Source organism: Xenopus laevis, chromosome 1L (genome assembly GCF_017654675.1).
Source record: "Xenopus laevis strain J_2021 chromosome 1L, Xenopus_laevis_v10.1, whole genome shotgun sequence".
Taxonomy (NCBI): domain Eukaryota; kingdom Metazoa; phylum Chordata; class Amphibia; order Anura; family Pipidae; genus Xenopus; species Xenopus laevis.
The window spans coordinates 229,368,024-229,383,669 of record NC_054371.1 but is presented as its reverse complement, the minus strand read 5'-3'; the positions used below and the strand labels follow the sequence as shown (position 1 = coordinate 229,383,669).

The following is a 15,646-nucleotide window of genomic DNA, read 5'->3' as shown; positions in this document are numbered from 1 at the left end:
AACAGTAGATAATAGTCTCTGGGAAGGGAGTGTGACTGTGGGATAGCAGGTATAGTAGGGAGAGATGGTGTCTATAGTAACAGTAGATAATAGTCTCTGGGAAGGGAGTGTGACTGTGGGATAGCAGGTATAGTATAGTGGTGTCTATAGTAGTCATAGGGATTATAATAACAACAGGGATCCACCAATAAGTCCAGTATGTAGAATGTAACATTCTTTCTGTCCCTTTGGCACTCAGATCCCCCAGGGACACCGTCAGTTTTCTGTAGAGCTTCAGATTATGAGAACTTTTCCTGCTTCTGGAAATCCAGTGTTGAGACGCTGCTCCCTACCAGATTCACTGCTTCCTACCGGTGAGTGAGAGAATTTGTCCAAAGGTGTTACTAATTATGTATTCACATTGTAATTAAATGAATTTGAATAAACTCTTATCATTGTGAGCACTTAGTAGTATGATAGTAGACGATCATTAGCTTCTGCGTTGGTGAATGTCATGCAGGTTGTGGGCTCACAAATAATGTAAATGAGCCTAAAAGCAGATAAAATGAGTTACAGATCTGATTGTAATTAGGATGTGACTCTTAGAAGCGAGTTAATGTGTTTCCCACCTACGCTGGGAGGCAGATCAGGGGATGGGAATTCTGTGTCTAAAAGATTAAATCTGATCTTGCAACAGAAATTGGAGCAGGGAGTGAGATTTTGGGAGATAAAAGAACATGGAATTCAGAGCAACGATGAGACGGTTATGGAACGAAGGGAAAAACCCGCTCCAACTCTCTGTTTTGCATTAACCATGATTAAAAAGCGAGGGGTTTAATCTCCATTTAATGACCTCTTATGCCGAGACATAACAAGCCGTGTAACTGATACTCGCGTACCCCAGTCTATTTGTTTGGTTTAGTCCAAGGCCAAATATACGTTATTGCGGCTACAGACGCAGACATTCCTCTGTCGGCGTAGGGACCGGGCCCTAAGAATGTTGCCTATTTCCTCTTATTAAAGGCAGACTTGTCCTTAATGGGGGCACAGTACCTTTTTGAGGGGCCCCTTAGTTATATATATAGCTACAACTCCCGCTCTCTACAACCCCCTCGCCCCTGCTGGGGGCATTTATTTTTTTCTTACATTAACCAGCCTGTCTCTTTTCTATAGGAAGCCTGTCCCAGATGTGCTTGCCAAGGGAAAGTGCGCCCGGGTGCCAGCGCTCTCGCTCTGCTTTAGTATTGAATATGTTAATATGACTGTAATGATTGCCAGTGTTTATATTCAGCTGAGCGCTCTAATCCCAGCTAAGCACTGCACACGTTACCTGTCATGTCTCAGGCATCCCCGTTATACACAAATACTGTATATGGGCAGCCTGGGCTCCTACAGCTTCTCCTTTATCTGTAGCCTCTCCCCCTGATGGATCAGCCAAGGGAAGAACTTCAGAGGAATAATCATAGGGGGATACGAGAGCCTGACTTGGTGTAACAGTTGGACCCTTATCACAAGGAATTTTATTAGGAGTGAATTCATTGTGATCAGAATGTTATTATGAGCATGTTGTGGGTAGTGTGAGTGCCAGCTCCTCCCAGCTCCAAGTGCAGTAAATTAGACCTAGGATGGGAAAATATATCCTCCAACTCCCGGCATCTCACTCTAACATTCAGTCTGTGTCTCTCTCTCTCATCGAATCTTATTCAGAGGACTCTCACCTCCCCTTCCACTGACTTGCATTAGAGCATTAAGGGATAATGTGCCCCCTACTGTAAATGACAAGGATATAAGAAGTCACTGAGGGGTTGTTCTGTGACCATATAAAGGCACAAGGCTGCAGGCTGAGTTATACAGGGAACTCTGAGTATCACTCATGTATTATAAGGGATAATGTACCCCCTACTGTAAATGATAAGGATATTAGAAGTCACTGAGGGGTTGTTCTGTGACCATATAAAGACACAAGGCTGCAGGCTGAGTTATACAGGGAACTCTGAGTATCACTCATGTATTATAAGGGATAATGTACCCCCTACTGTAAATGATAAGGATATCAGAAGTCACTGAGGGGTTGTTCTGTGACCATATAAAGGCACAAGGCTGCAGGCTGAGTTATACAGGGAACTCTGAGTATCACTCATGTATTATAAGGGATAATCTACCCCCTACTGTAAATGATAAGGATATTAGAAGTCACTGAGGGGTTGTTCTGTGACCATATAAAGACACAAGGCTGCAGGCTGAGTTATACAGGGAACTCTGAGTATCACTCATGTATTATAAGGGATAATCTACCCCCTACTGTAAATGATAAGGATATTAGAAGTAGGGATGCACCGAATCCAGTATTTAGCAAATGCAAACTAGGGGTGGGGAGGGAAATCACGTGACTTTTTGTCACAAAACAAGCAACTAAAAATGTTTTTCCATTCCTACCCTTAATTTGCATATGCAAATTAGGATTCAATACAGAAGTTTCACTGAGTCATGTGACCTCACTAAGCACCATTTATAAGGATGTATTTACAGGTTGTTCATGGCTTTTGTGTATTTGATCATTTATAATTATTATACTAACTAATGTGATTTAACTCTTTCTGCCCCTTCCCCTGCGTGGGTGCCGTCCTTGGGTTGGATGAAGGGTCTGCGTATAAGGGGTCAGAGACATGTGGGTGGGAGTGAAAGTGCTACAGTAAATGAGGGTGAGGGTGCTGCACAGGTGCAGGGGAAATCATATATTTCGAGCGGATAAGTAGTGAAGCAGTGCAGGTGTGATGACGCTGAGGATTAATGTTAAATAATTACATTTCAGGGCTGCGCTGACTGTGTGACACCCCCTGGTTATAGAGTCTGGGCTTTGCTCACACAGAGGGGTCTTTACATTGCGAGTCTGACCCTGCGGAGCACATAACACCTCTCCTGTGCTGATCACACACAGACTCTATTCAGCTCATTCTGGCACTGGGAAACCTTATCACTGCTGCCCCTGACTGGCAAAGGGTGGGGGTCGATCACTGGAGCTCCGGAGCCAGGACACTGAGCCTCCATTGATGGGAGTTAGTGCAGGGACGTTACGATGGGTGGGTGAGCTCAGGTCAGTGGCCTGGGGCTGACCCAGCGGATACAAGCGGAGGCAGATTAAAGGGGCACAAAAAACAACACTCTCTTGACGGAATGAATGTGCCAGCCGATTAAAGGGCAGGTGACTGTACCCCTCTTTGTGTTACCAGCAGTCACAACTGATATCCTTACTGAGTCAGTTGGGGGTGCTCCTCCTGCTGCCTATGATTGGCTTGTCTGCTTTCTGCTGAAGGATTCTCTGCCCCCAAACCAATGGGACAAAGTTTGGGACAAGGCAGAAAAGTATAGGTTAGATTACTTATAACGCTTCAACTTTGAACAGGCTTGGCAGGATTGTATAGTTGATGGGTGGTGCTACCTAGTCACCTGATACTGTCTCATTACACAAAGCACCATCTGTACGGTTAGCAGGTGGTGTTACTTCATAGGTTGGCAGGTGATGCTTCATCTATGGTTTGGAGGTGATGCTTCCTCTATGGTTTGGAGGTGGTGCTTCCTCTATGGTTTGGAGGTTGTGCTTCCTCTATGGTTTGGAGGTGCTGCTTCCTCTATGGTTTGGAGGTGGTGCTTCCTCTATGGTTTGGAGGTGGTGCTTCCTCTATAGTTGGCAGGTGATGCTTCATCTATGGTTGACAGGTGGTGCTTCATCTATGTTTGGCAGGTGATGCTTCCTCTATGATTTGCAGGTGGTGCTTCCCCTAAGGTAGGCAGGTGGTGCTTCCTTTATGGTTGGCAGGTGGATCTTCCTCTATGGTTGGCAGGTTGTGCTTCCTCTATGGTTGGCAGGTGGTGCTTCCCTTAAGGTTGGCAGGTGATGCTTCCCCTAAGGTTGGCATGTGGTCTTTCCTCTATGGTTGGCAGTTGATGATTACCCTAAGATTGGCAGGTGATGCTTCCCTTAAGGTTGGCAGGTGGTGCTTCCCGTAAGGTTGGCATGTGGTGCTTCCTCTATGGTTGGCAGGTGATGCTTCCCCTAAGCTTGGCAGGTGATGCTTCATCAATGGTTGGCAGGTGGTGCTTCCCCTAAGGTTGGCATGTGGTGCTTCCCCTAAGGTTGGCAGGTGATGCTTCATCAATGGTTGGCAGGTGGTGGTTCCCCTAAGGTTAGCAGGTGATTCATTCCCTAAGGTTGGCAAGTGATTATTTTGCTATGGTTGAGAGGTGTTGCTTTCTCGAGTTGGGAGGTGATACTTCCTCTACAGGTGGCAGATGGTACTGTGTCTAAGGTTGGCAGAAGATACTACACATATGACTGACAGCAGGTGGTTTAGATTTCAGGGATTCCTACATACAAGGTTGGCAGATGGTACTTCCTATAAGTTGACAAAGTTCTCCTTGCCGCAGTAGTGATAGACATACAGCATTCATTTCTACATATATATATTAATGCCGACATGAATAAACATTTAATTTAATGGCAGTTATTGTAGCTACTGACCATACACGGGTGCAAGTGATCATTGGTTGGTCAGTGTTACGTTTCAGTTCATATCAGACCCCAGGAGATCTTTATTATTCCTCTAATCTGGCTTGTTTGACCGTTAGTAAAAGAGTTTTCGGTAGGGGACAGAGCAGTAAATCCCCAGACAGTTTGTAGTTTGGGCAGTTGCGGATTTGTCTGAGAACATTATTGGACAGTTACCATCACTGTGAGTGGAGCGTGTGCCAAGGTGCCGGGCAGAGGAGCGCTGCGTGAGGGATCTATCTGGGCTCACTTCTTCCTGGCTCCAGCTTAGTCTTGTAGTTTTTCAGGAGCTCGGCTGAATGCTGCCAAATTCAGGCCAGGAAATGACCAGGTGCCAAGAGCTGCATGGGATTATGGGTAATGAAAGCACGGCGGGGCAGAACATATGTTTTTGATTCCTAATTATTTTTGGGGAAAAAAGGCCTCTTCCAAGGAATGAAGTTGTACAAACCCTGTCTGTTCAGCTCGAGAGAGGCCACTTTGGGGTGGATATTAAAGGAATATTACGCAGAAGTGGAATGTTTGTGTTAAATTGTGTTAACTCTCCTGTCTGAGATACTGGCTATACCCATTGTAAGCAGCAGTCCTGCCCTGCTTTATGGCAGCTGAGATTCTAGCTATCTGTATAACAGAACATTCTGTCCCAGTGGCTGCACAGATCCTATCTGATCCCCATTGTAAGCAGCAGTCCTGTCCTGCTTTATGGCAGCTGAGATTCTAGCTATCTGTATAACAGAACATTCTGTCCCAGTGGCTGCACAGATCCTATCTGATCCCCATTGTAAGCAGCAGTCCTGTCCTGCTTTATGGCAGCTGAGATTCTAGCTATCTGTATAACAGAGCATTCTGTCCCAGTGGCTGCACAGATCAGTCTATCATGGGGCCTTATCTGTCTCTATGAACTGCTCCAATTCAGTTGCACCTGTGATTTGTGCTGTCACTGTCTGACCCAGTAACCCAATCTCTGTCTTCCCTCTGTCCCATTCCAATGTCTGAAACCTTAGCTGTGTATTTATCTGCCGTGTCCCTGGCATATGGTGCCCTCCTTACAGCTGCAGGTAAAGACAGACTAATCCAAGTCTAATTGGAAATTATTTTGGAACCTTCCACCAACCAGCGTTCTTGTGTGATTTTGTATGAATCAAACCCACTGACCGGAAATGTCTGCATGGAACTGTAGTGCCCATCTAGGCTCTATTTATATAGGTCTTGTTCAGATTGGTCTTTGGATTCCCAGAATTCCATGGGGCCTTTTTTGTCTGCTGAAGTGAAGACCGAAAACAGCCACAGTGGAAGGAGGTCACTCGAACTCAGAGTCTTGTTAGGGACATATTTGATCTTAAAAAAAAATTTGTTTGTATATAACGAAAAAAAAACACCAAGACACATTTAACATTAAATTTGCAAAATCTTTATTAAGAAATAACTTCCGGATTCTCTGCTTGCGCTTCTCTTCAGAAAAGGCAACAGGGCGACAATCCATCGTACGGCGCTCGATTTCTCCTCCCTGGCTATCTCCTATAGAAGGAGGAGAAATCGAGCGCCGCATGTTTTTCGCCCCCCCCCTGTTGCCTTTTCTGAAGAGGAGCGCAAGTATTGGTAAGTTATTTCTTAATAAAGACTTTTCGAATTTAAAGTTAAATATGTCTTGGTGGGTTTTTTTCATTATGTACAAACATTTTTTTAAAAATTTTTTTATGTTACTGGTTCTTTAACCCTTCTTCAACTGGCATATGCAGGGGGCAGGAGATGGTACAGTCCATGCAGGGGTCCCTTGTCTAATCAGAATGGATCTTACCTGACCCTTGTGCTTAAAGCACAACCAGTTGGGCAAATGAATGATTAATGAATGCATCCATGACTTTGATTGGCCCAAGTTTGGTCTAGCTCTTATTCTACTGCTTTGATTGGCTGCAAGTTGACCTAGCTCTGGGTGCTCTGATTGTATACAGGTTGGTCCATCCCTAAGAACTTTGTAGGTTGGTTTATTCCTAAGAATTTTGAAATGATATGATTGGCTGCAGGTTGGTCTCGAACTCTGAATGCTCTGATGTTTTTAATGTGAGAGTTTTGATACTCTCATGAATCAAATCCCTATAGACTAATGGGTTCCACCCTCCCAAATAGCTGCTCAGCGTTGGGACATTCCTCCTGTTTCATTATAATTTTACTTTAACACACTGTAATCGTCATAACAATGGCCAAATAATAAAAGTCTGGTCTGGGTTTGTGCAGGCCTAGAATTAGTTTTAGCTAATATGTATTTCCACATGTCGGTGGGAGCTGCCATATTGGTTCCGTTAGACAATTTAGTATGAGGGTCGATCTTCTTGTGCTGGGCTGGAACTAGGGGGAGACACAATCGCCACTTGCCTAGGGCACAAGGGTACCGGGACCTCATTCAGTAGCGTGGGCTACCATGTTACTTACTATGTTACTATGTTACTTACTATGTTACTATGTTACTTACTATGTTTCTTACTATGTTACTAGGTTACTTACTATGTTACTATGTTACTTACTATGTTACTATGTTACTTACTATGTTACTATGTTACTTAGTATGTTACTATGTTACTTACTATGTTACTATGTTACTTACTATGTTACTATGTTACTTACTATGTTACTATGTTACTTACTATGTTACTTACTATGTTACTATGTTACTTACTATGTTACTTACTATGTTACTATGTTACTATGTTGGGCTGGTGTTGACAGGTGCTATATGTGGGGGATGTAGGGCAGACAGGCCCCTCATTAATACTCTTTCAGGGGGCCGATATGTACTATGTGTAATTACAAAGAGTGGGAGGCATCTGGCTGCTCACTGTATCCTCCCTTCTCAATGAGTTTGACCCCGGAGCAGTGTGTGTGTGTCACTGTCTGTGTGAGATGTGGCTCCAGGCCAGGGATCTTCATGTAGATTCCAGCAGACAGACCTCCTTCTGGCCTACAGACTGGCCCTGGGGAGAGATTCTCTCCACGCCGCTAAGACTTTCCACTGTTACAACTTTCAGCATCCTTCCCATATACTAGTGCCATGTTCTATTAACTATATCAAATGGGCTGCCTCATACCTTTGCCCTGACAGCAGAAGGTGGGTGCAGGGAGTTGTTCTTCAACAACAACTGAAAGATTGCAGGTTAGACAACAGGGATATGAAGTGTTAATGTCTCCATCTTTCCCTACTCTGCACCCAGTATCCCTACACCTAACACTGTGGGGGCGTCCTGGGGTTCAGCTCTGATGCCTCAGCTCTCCCAGAATCCTTTGGGCTTTGATACATACAGGCAAGTGCAGAATAGGAAGAGACGGAGTGTATGTGAGCTCAGTGCCCCGGGACTGGAGAGCCCACTTCTAAATTCTCTAAGTGAGAAGTCATTGCTCCAGGCTTGTATGACTCAACCTCCTGTCATTCTTTATTGTGTGAATGAGAAGCCCCCCCCTTTCTCCCAATCTGTTAACCCCACAGCTGCCAGACGTACTCATCCTGCACACGTGTAAGATTTTTATTTGTATTTTGCAATCAATGTGGGGGGCATTTAAAGGGGCAGGTCACCTTCATAATAAACTTCACTGGTACTCTAGGGCAATCTGCAGATGGTCTTTATTATTAGCGTCCTATATCAATCACATTATTAAAGGGGGAGATAGTTATGGAGTCAGTGACTCAAGCAGTGGGAGGGGCTAGATCCCTGATGGCAGCTTACAGGGAAACCAATGTACTGCACTAAATGACATGTACTGTTAAACACTCAGCCTGTTTAGTTGCATTTCCTATAGTAGCCCAGGTGAATGACTGCAGAACATTCCTTGGTGTCCCTTGCGGTAGAGCCGTATCCCAGTAATCCCGTCGGCTGAGTTTCGCGTGGAGCCTGCGGTAGGGAAGGTGTGAGTGATGAGCCGGGATCTGCCGGCGAATCACAGCCCTTCTGTATTCATGGCTTTAATGCTGTGGTCTCTCACAGCCTGACCCCCTTTTGTGGTTTGGGAAGCGGTCTCCAGTGGTTAATGAGTTTGTAGCACAAAACCACCAATGTGCCCCTCAGCAGCTTCAATAATCCCAGCACCCAAGTGTGAGTCACCCTCCTCTCTCTGTGCTACCAACAAAGGAGCCCGGGAGTTCTTGTAACCCACAAAATGACACTTTCCTTTGGGGGGGATGAAGTTTAACCTGTGCGATCATACCCCGATACCCACCATTGCCCCCCTAGGGAGAGATTCTCTTTAGGGTCAGTATTGAGCAATTTTGGGAAATTCAGGCCTGTGTGCCCTTGCCCTAGAGCTCCACCGAGCAGACCACGTGGGACTATGGATAAAAGTTGGTTTTACTTGTCCTTTAACTGTTTAATATTGTCTCATTGTACAGGAGCAGGAATCACATCGTTGGCGTGTGCCTGCAGGAACCGGTGCGGCCCAATATGTGTTCCGTCAGGAAGTCGGAGTTCTGGAGCTCCTACCAGATGAACATCACAGAGGAAAACCCACTGGGGTCCAGTTTTCGGCTGCTGGATGTCACGGTGCAGTCTATAGGTGAGGAGAATCCCGGCAGTCTCGTGAGTGGACGCCCGTCTGTGGTTATGGTAGTGGTGTTGCACTTGCAGACCGGTAACACTCTGCTTGCTGAGGTTGCTGCGGGGGTGTAGTTCAACAACAACAACTGAGGTTCCACAGCTTAGTATAAATAATGGATCCCCACAAAGTCTGTTGCTGCTCAGCTCCCACCACAACAAAGAGAGCCGGGGATAGTGACACGGCTGAGTCAGAACCTCTTGGCCCACGCAGGCCTTCCCTCTGACTGACACAATAATGACTGTATTGTTGCACACGCAGCTCCTGCTCTCTAGGGAAACATTCCCTCTCTATTGTATTACTGGAAATGATTCCCACCCACAAGCCACTCTTATTTTCCCCTCATAGAGGCCAACAGACTGCGGCGCGTGCCCCCCACACAATAATTCCCCCTTATGTAACATAAAAATCAAATTACTAAAGCTCATTGCTTTCTCCGTGTCCTGGATTCTTCTCTGACTGTCAGTTCTCTCCCGACAGTTATTCCTGTTAAAGGAGAAGTTAACCCATACTTTAAGCATAGACCCCCTTCACAGGACCCCTCTAAACTGCCTTACCAACCAGACTCCCCAAAACAACCTTGCTCCCCCATACCTCACAGATCCCTTGTTGCAATCAACTAGAAGAGCTCTGGACCCTGTTCATCATCATCATCATCATCATCATCATCACTATTTTATGATGGAAAATCTGCTGCAGAGCAGAAATCAGGGAAAGGGCAGAGCATGAGAGAGAGTCTCAATTCCCAGACTGAGAGCTTTTATGGCTACAGAATGTAATAACTGCTCATTTGTAAAATTGAACACAAATATTCTGCCCACGTATCACAGCTGGCACACTCTGTTCCATTCCTCTGTGGCACCGGAACTTGTTGCTGGGGAATAGTTTCAGGAATGCTGAGAATGTTCAGTGGGAGAGAAATGTATGTCTTGGGTACGATCCCTGTTACACTGTGTCTGGCTCTCATCTTGGTCACACTGTATCTGAGCTCCAATCACTGTCACATTGTATCCTAACTCTGATCACTGTCACATTGGATCCTAACTCTGATCACTGTCACATTGTATCCTAACTCTGATCACTGTCACATTGTATCCTAACTCTGATCACTGTCACATTGTATCCTAACTCTGATCACTGTCACATTGTATCCTAACTCTGATCACTGTCACATTGGATCCTAACTCTGATCACTGTCACATTGTATCCTAACTCTGATCACTGTCACATTGTATCCTAACTCTGATCACTGTCACATTGTATCCTAACTCTGGTCACTGTCACATTGTATCCAAGCTCTGATCACTGTCACATTGGATCCTAACTCTGATCACTGTCACATTGGATCCTAACTCTGATCACTGTCACATTGGATCCTAACTCTGATCACTGTCACATTGTATCCTAACTCTGGTCACTGTCACATTGGATCCTAACTCTGATCACTCACATTGGATCCTAACTCTGATCACTGTCCCATTGTATCCTAACTCTGATCACTCACATTGGATCCTAACTCTGATCACTGTCCCATTGTATCCTAACTCTGATCACTCACATTGGATCCTAACTCTGATCACTGTCACATTGGATCCTAACTCTGATCACTCACATTGGATCCTAACTCTGATCACTGTCACATTGGATCCTAACTCTGATCACTGTCACATTGTATCCTAACTCTGATCACTGTCACATTGGATCCTAACTCTGATCACTGTCACATTGTATCCTAACTCTGATCACTGTCACATTGGATCCTAACTCTGATCACTGTCACATTATAAATGGATTTTTCATGCACATACCATCATTTAGAAGACATAATTATTCAGGAACAATAGTTCATCTTTTTTTTTTTTATTTTTTCCATGCTTTTTGAATCCACTGTGCAAGGTTTCATTTTATACTAGGGCTTTTGTGCAAATGTTAAATTACAAATTGTACTGATCCTCTTGTATCTTTAATTTTGCTGTTGTTTTTGACTTGGAATCTGCTGTCGTTTAAAGTTCAATAGTATTTTGCCTTTTTAATGAAAAATCTCAATACATTTTTGAAATGATATTTAAATGGATATTGTCATCACAATATTTATATATGTACTGTATATAAATACATAGATATATAAACCAATATATATATAGATATACATTATATACACATACATAAATAGATATACTGTGTATAAATTAGGGGGCCATACAATCAGGGCCGGAACTAGGGGTAGACAGAAGAGCCAGCTACCTCTAAAATTGTCTTCTGCCTACCCATAGTCCGTTTGCACCCCTCAATCTTACTCCCCTTCCTTCCCTCTCTCACCCACCCCTCCGTTGTTCTCCCCTACCTCCTTTCACCCTCCCCTCCATCACTCTTCCTTCCCTCACTCTGCTCCCAGCCATCACTCTCCCCTCTGTCGCTCACCCCTCCTCCTCCGTCACGCTCCCCTCCATTGCTCTCCCCGCTGTCTCTCTCCCCTCCATCGCTCACCCCTCCCCTCCGTCGCTCACCCCTCCCCTCCGTCGCTCTCCCTCCCCTCCTTCGCTCTCCCTCCCCTCCGTCGCTCTCCCTCCCCTCCGTCGCTCTCCCACCCCTCTGTCGTTCTCCCCTCCCCTCTGAAACTCTCTCCTCCTCTCTGTCGCTTTCCCTTTCGTCCCCTCCAGCTGGGTTGCCTTGGGTGCCCAGCTGGCCTGGCCCGGCCCTGCATACAATATACAATACAATAAAGTTGTTGCTTGTTACATTGTATCTTACGCATCACTTCCAGTAACACAATCTGAGTCTCACACTGCGTCAGCTGCTTGCGCTTGCGTTTCGCCGCGTCCTGGTTTCAGCTTGGATCCCCGGTGTTGTTCTTGGCCAGTCCCTGTTATCAGCTTTGGGGTTTCTCTGATGTTATAGGATGTGATGGAACCAGAGCACCTCATTGTTACCCACATTGTTGTGGGGTGAGAGAGGTTTATGCAGTTTCTTTCTTTCTGGGAAAGTATATAAGTTCGGTTTATTTGCCCTTTAATTTCAGCATTTCTGTTTTGCCACTAACATGTCATTGGTGTTATATTCCAGTGAAACCGGATCCTCCAGAGAATCTATTGTTGGAACCAGTCCCATTCGCTCCCAGGAGGCTTCGTGTCAGTTGGGATTATCCTTCCACTTGGACCAAAGAGCCTCATTTCCAGCTCAAGTTCCGTGTCCAATACCGACCTGCGCAGCATCACCTGTGGACTGAGGCGAGTCACATGATCCTGGAGGCGGGGCCTGTGCTGCTCTCTTTCCCATGGTCAGGCAGGAAGGACAATGTGTCCATAACGCAGGACAGAAGTAGTGGGAGTAATGGGAAACACAAAATACAGTCCCCCCCCCATACAAGTATAGGAAGTAAATGAGTCCCCCCCCCCCAGACAGCCCCACTTTGCTTCAGCCTGAGAATCACATTCACATTATCCTGCTAAAGCCAACGATTACTGTTTTATATGGAGACAATAGAGGAGGATCGGCCGGGCCTGGGAATGGGGGGATTTCGTGTTGTGGCAAGTTGCCCTTTGTGCTTCCCTTGTGAAAATGAAAGTCGTGCAGGAACATATTGTGTTGCTTGTTATTTATTTCATCTGGATATTGTTGTATCTCTGGATCTGGCCCATTCTCTGGGTCTCCATTCATTCTCTATTATGAAATGCTGGGGCGCCCCCTTGTGTTTAGATGCGACATTAATCATACCACTTACTGTATCTTCTCTCTGTACAGACTATGAGCAAACTTAGGGACTGTTCCTGCTGAATTGTGCTTAGTACAGAGGATACCTATGCTGCCATAGTTTTATGGGATCTCTCTGTACAGACTATGAGCAAACTTAGGGACTGTTCCTGCTGAATTGTGCTTAGTACAGGGAATACCTATACTGCCATAGTTTTATGGGATCTCTCTGTACAGACTATGAGCAAATTTAGGGACTGTTCCTGCTGAATTGTGCTTAGTACAGGGAATACCTATGCTGCCATAGTTTTATGGGATCTCTCTGTACAGACTATGAGCAAACTTAGGGACTGTTCCTGCTGAATTGTGCTTAGTACAGGGAATATCTATGCTGCCATAGTTTTATGGGATCTCTCTGTACAGACTATGAGCAAACTTAGGGACTGTTCCTGCTGAATTGTGCTTAGTACATGGAATACCTATGCTGCCATAGTTTTATGGGATCTCTCTGCACAGACTATGAGCAAACTTAATGGGCTGTTCCTGCTGAATTGTGCTTAGTACAGGGAATACCTATGCTGCCATAGTTTTATGGGATCTCTCTGTACAGACTATGAGCAAACTTAGGGGCTGTTCCTGCTGAATTGTGCTTAGTACAGGGAATACCTATGCTGCCATAGTTTTATGGGATCTCTCTGTACAGACTATGAGCAAACTTAGGGGCTGTTCCTGCTGAATTGTGCTTAGTACAGGGAATACCTATGCTGCCATAGTTTTATGGAATATCTCTGTACAGACTATGAGCAAACTTAATGGGCTGTTCCTGCTGAATTGTCCATTGTTGTTTTTTTGTAATGAAAACATTATTTCCACTGAATCAGATTGGGTGGTTGCAATACTCTGACCTGTCCCCATTTATTTAGGTGGAAACCGCCAACCTCTCTGACATCATAACAGACGCATTTGCGGGAATGGAACATGTGGTTCAGGTTAGCGCCAAGGATTTCCTGGACGCCGGCAACTGGAGCGACTGGAGTGTGGAAGTGAGAGCCACGCCATGGACCAGTAAGTGTTTTTTATCCGAAAGTTAAACGTGGTGGGTGTGACCAAAACAAATAATTCCACCGGCACACAGGTCTTTAGTTGCAAGCAGGGACAACCCTTGCTGTATTTTTATTTGCGTGATGCAACGTTTCGGGGTGATCCCCTTTGTCAAGCATGGGTTGTGACCAAAGCACTGCATCATGGGAATGTTATTTATTGCAGCGAAGGGAGTGCGTCCTGCAGTGCATTATGGGATACCCTACATATTATATACTGTCTCCAGATGGGAACCCACGTGCCTTTAACAGGGTGGGGAGGCATGGATATGAAATAGTGGTGCATGATATCCTTTATTTAGGTGCCCACCTTCCCATGGAAGCTGTTCCCTGTACTCACTGCCCTTTTACTGAGTCACAGAGAATCACCTGACTGTTATTTGTTCTGCAGGGGAAATAGACAGCACCACCCCGACCAGTGAGGAAACCCCGACTGATGTGCACAGTCCTGACGCTGTGGATCCATTCGGTGAGTAGTTGGTACCCATGATCCTCAGTGATAGTTTACTAACAGGGAGCTTAGTATCACCCAATTCGATTTTTATTTTTATTTTCTAGGCTGTGTTGCTATGGGTAACACGGGTTAGTTAGGGCCCCGGGGTCTCAATCCATGTTAACTTGTTCTGTCCCCCCGCAGATGTGCACAGCGACCCCCTGGAGAAAGTCGCCATCTTGATCTCTCTGGGCATCTTTGCATTTGTGGTCCTGGCGCTGGTCCTGATTATGGGGGTACTCATCTGGTAAGTTCTGCAGCTCTGGGGGGCTACAAACAGTCGTATGGTAGACCAGCAGTGCAGAATATGTATAAGGTGGGATGGGTGCAGGATCTAATCATGTGACACATTGTAACTCCCTCTCACCTACGCCCTCTAGTGGAGAAGTGTTACATCTACACTCATCTATTAACTCTTTGTAGGGTGAAAGTGCGGAAGAAGGGAATGGAGAACGGCATGAAACCAGACTTCCTATCTGTCATTCACATGAAGGCTTTACCCAGTAAGTATTATGGGCTGTACACCAGTTTGGCCTGGCAATGAGAGGTCCATCTGTTTCAGTCATGGAGCTGGGAGTTGCAGTTCTGCCATTGGCCACATGTATTTGATTTACTGCATTGTCTCTATTCTGGGACACAGTCTCTGGACCTGCCTGACGTGTGGATAGGGCTAAGCCCACAAGCAGGAAGCTGTGCTGGAAGACTGATCAAGGTAGTGGGGAACACAGCAGCCTCATTTATTTAGGCATTCAGTCAAACAGGCGTCCAGTCTACTAATCACTAGCTCAGTCTATTGCCTCTGTTTCCTGCTTGTGATCTGAACCCCAACCACTCACTGTTCAGATAGGTCACATGATCATCTCAGAATGGTTAGTGATGCTTCATTCACTGCCACCTTGTGGCAGACAGGGGCACTGCAGCTCTGCCCGGTACTGAGAGGCTTGGGTGGCAGTAGAGCTTTGGGGCACACCAGGGGGGTCTGTATTCAGCACCAGATAATGGATAAGTAATGGATAAGTAATGGATAAGTAATGGATAAGTAATGGGCTGTTTGTAACTATACCAGTTGTTGAGCGTCACATCATTTACCTTAATTTGTGGCTGGGGCTGTTAAATAAAGTCATAGGGTTATTAACAATCCCCCCAATCCCATGTTGTCCTGCAGGGTTAGGGGCTTGAGGGTAATTATTGGGGTGAATATCTGCCTGACCCCAAATACCATCTCTTCTACCTCAATACATAGAGAGAAGTCATATATAA

At 45.4% G+C, this 15,646-nt stretch overlaps 1 protein-coding gene across 5 annotated transcripts in view; it reads left to right on the top strand.

The window, feature by feature from the left end:
• The window catches only part of il11ra.L (interleukin 11 receptor subunit alpha L homeolog), a 60,745-nt gene that overhangs the window by 43,296 nt on the left and 1,803 nt on the right, over window positions 1-15,646 (top strand). For all 5 annotated transcript variants that reach the window (XR_005962757.1, XM_041570379.1, XM_041570380.1 and 2 more), the window contains 7 exons: window positions 239-353; window positions 8,901-9,064; window positions 12,167-12,330; window positions 13,717-13,858; window positions 14,285-14,362; window positions 14,531-14,633; window positions 14,810-14,889. Coding sequence is in view for 4 of the 5 variants with exons in the window: in XM_041570379.1 (XP_041426313.1) it covers window positions 239-353; window positions 8,901-9,064; window positions 12,167-12,330; window positions 13,717-13,858; window positions 14,285-14,362; window positions 14,531-14,633; window positions 14,810-14,889 (846 nt within the window). In the remaining variant the exon portion in view is untranslated. The remainder of the gene's footprint in view (window positions 1-238; window positions 354-8,900; window positions 9,065-12,166; window positions 12,331-13,716; window positions 13,859-14,284; window positions 14,363-14,530; window positions 14,634-14,809; window positions 14,890-15,646) is intronic.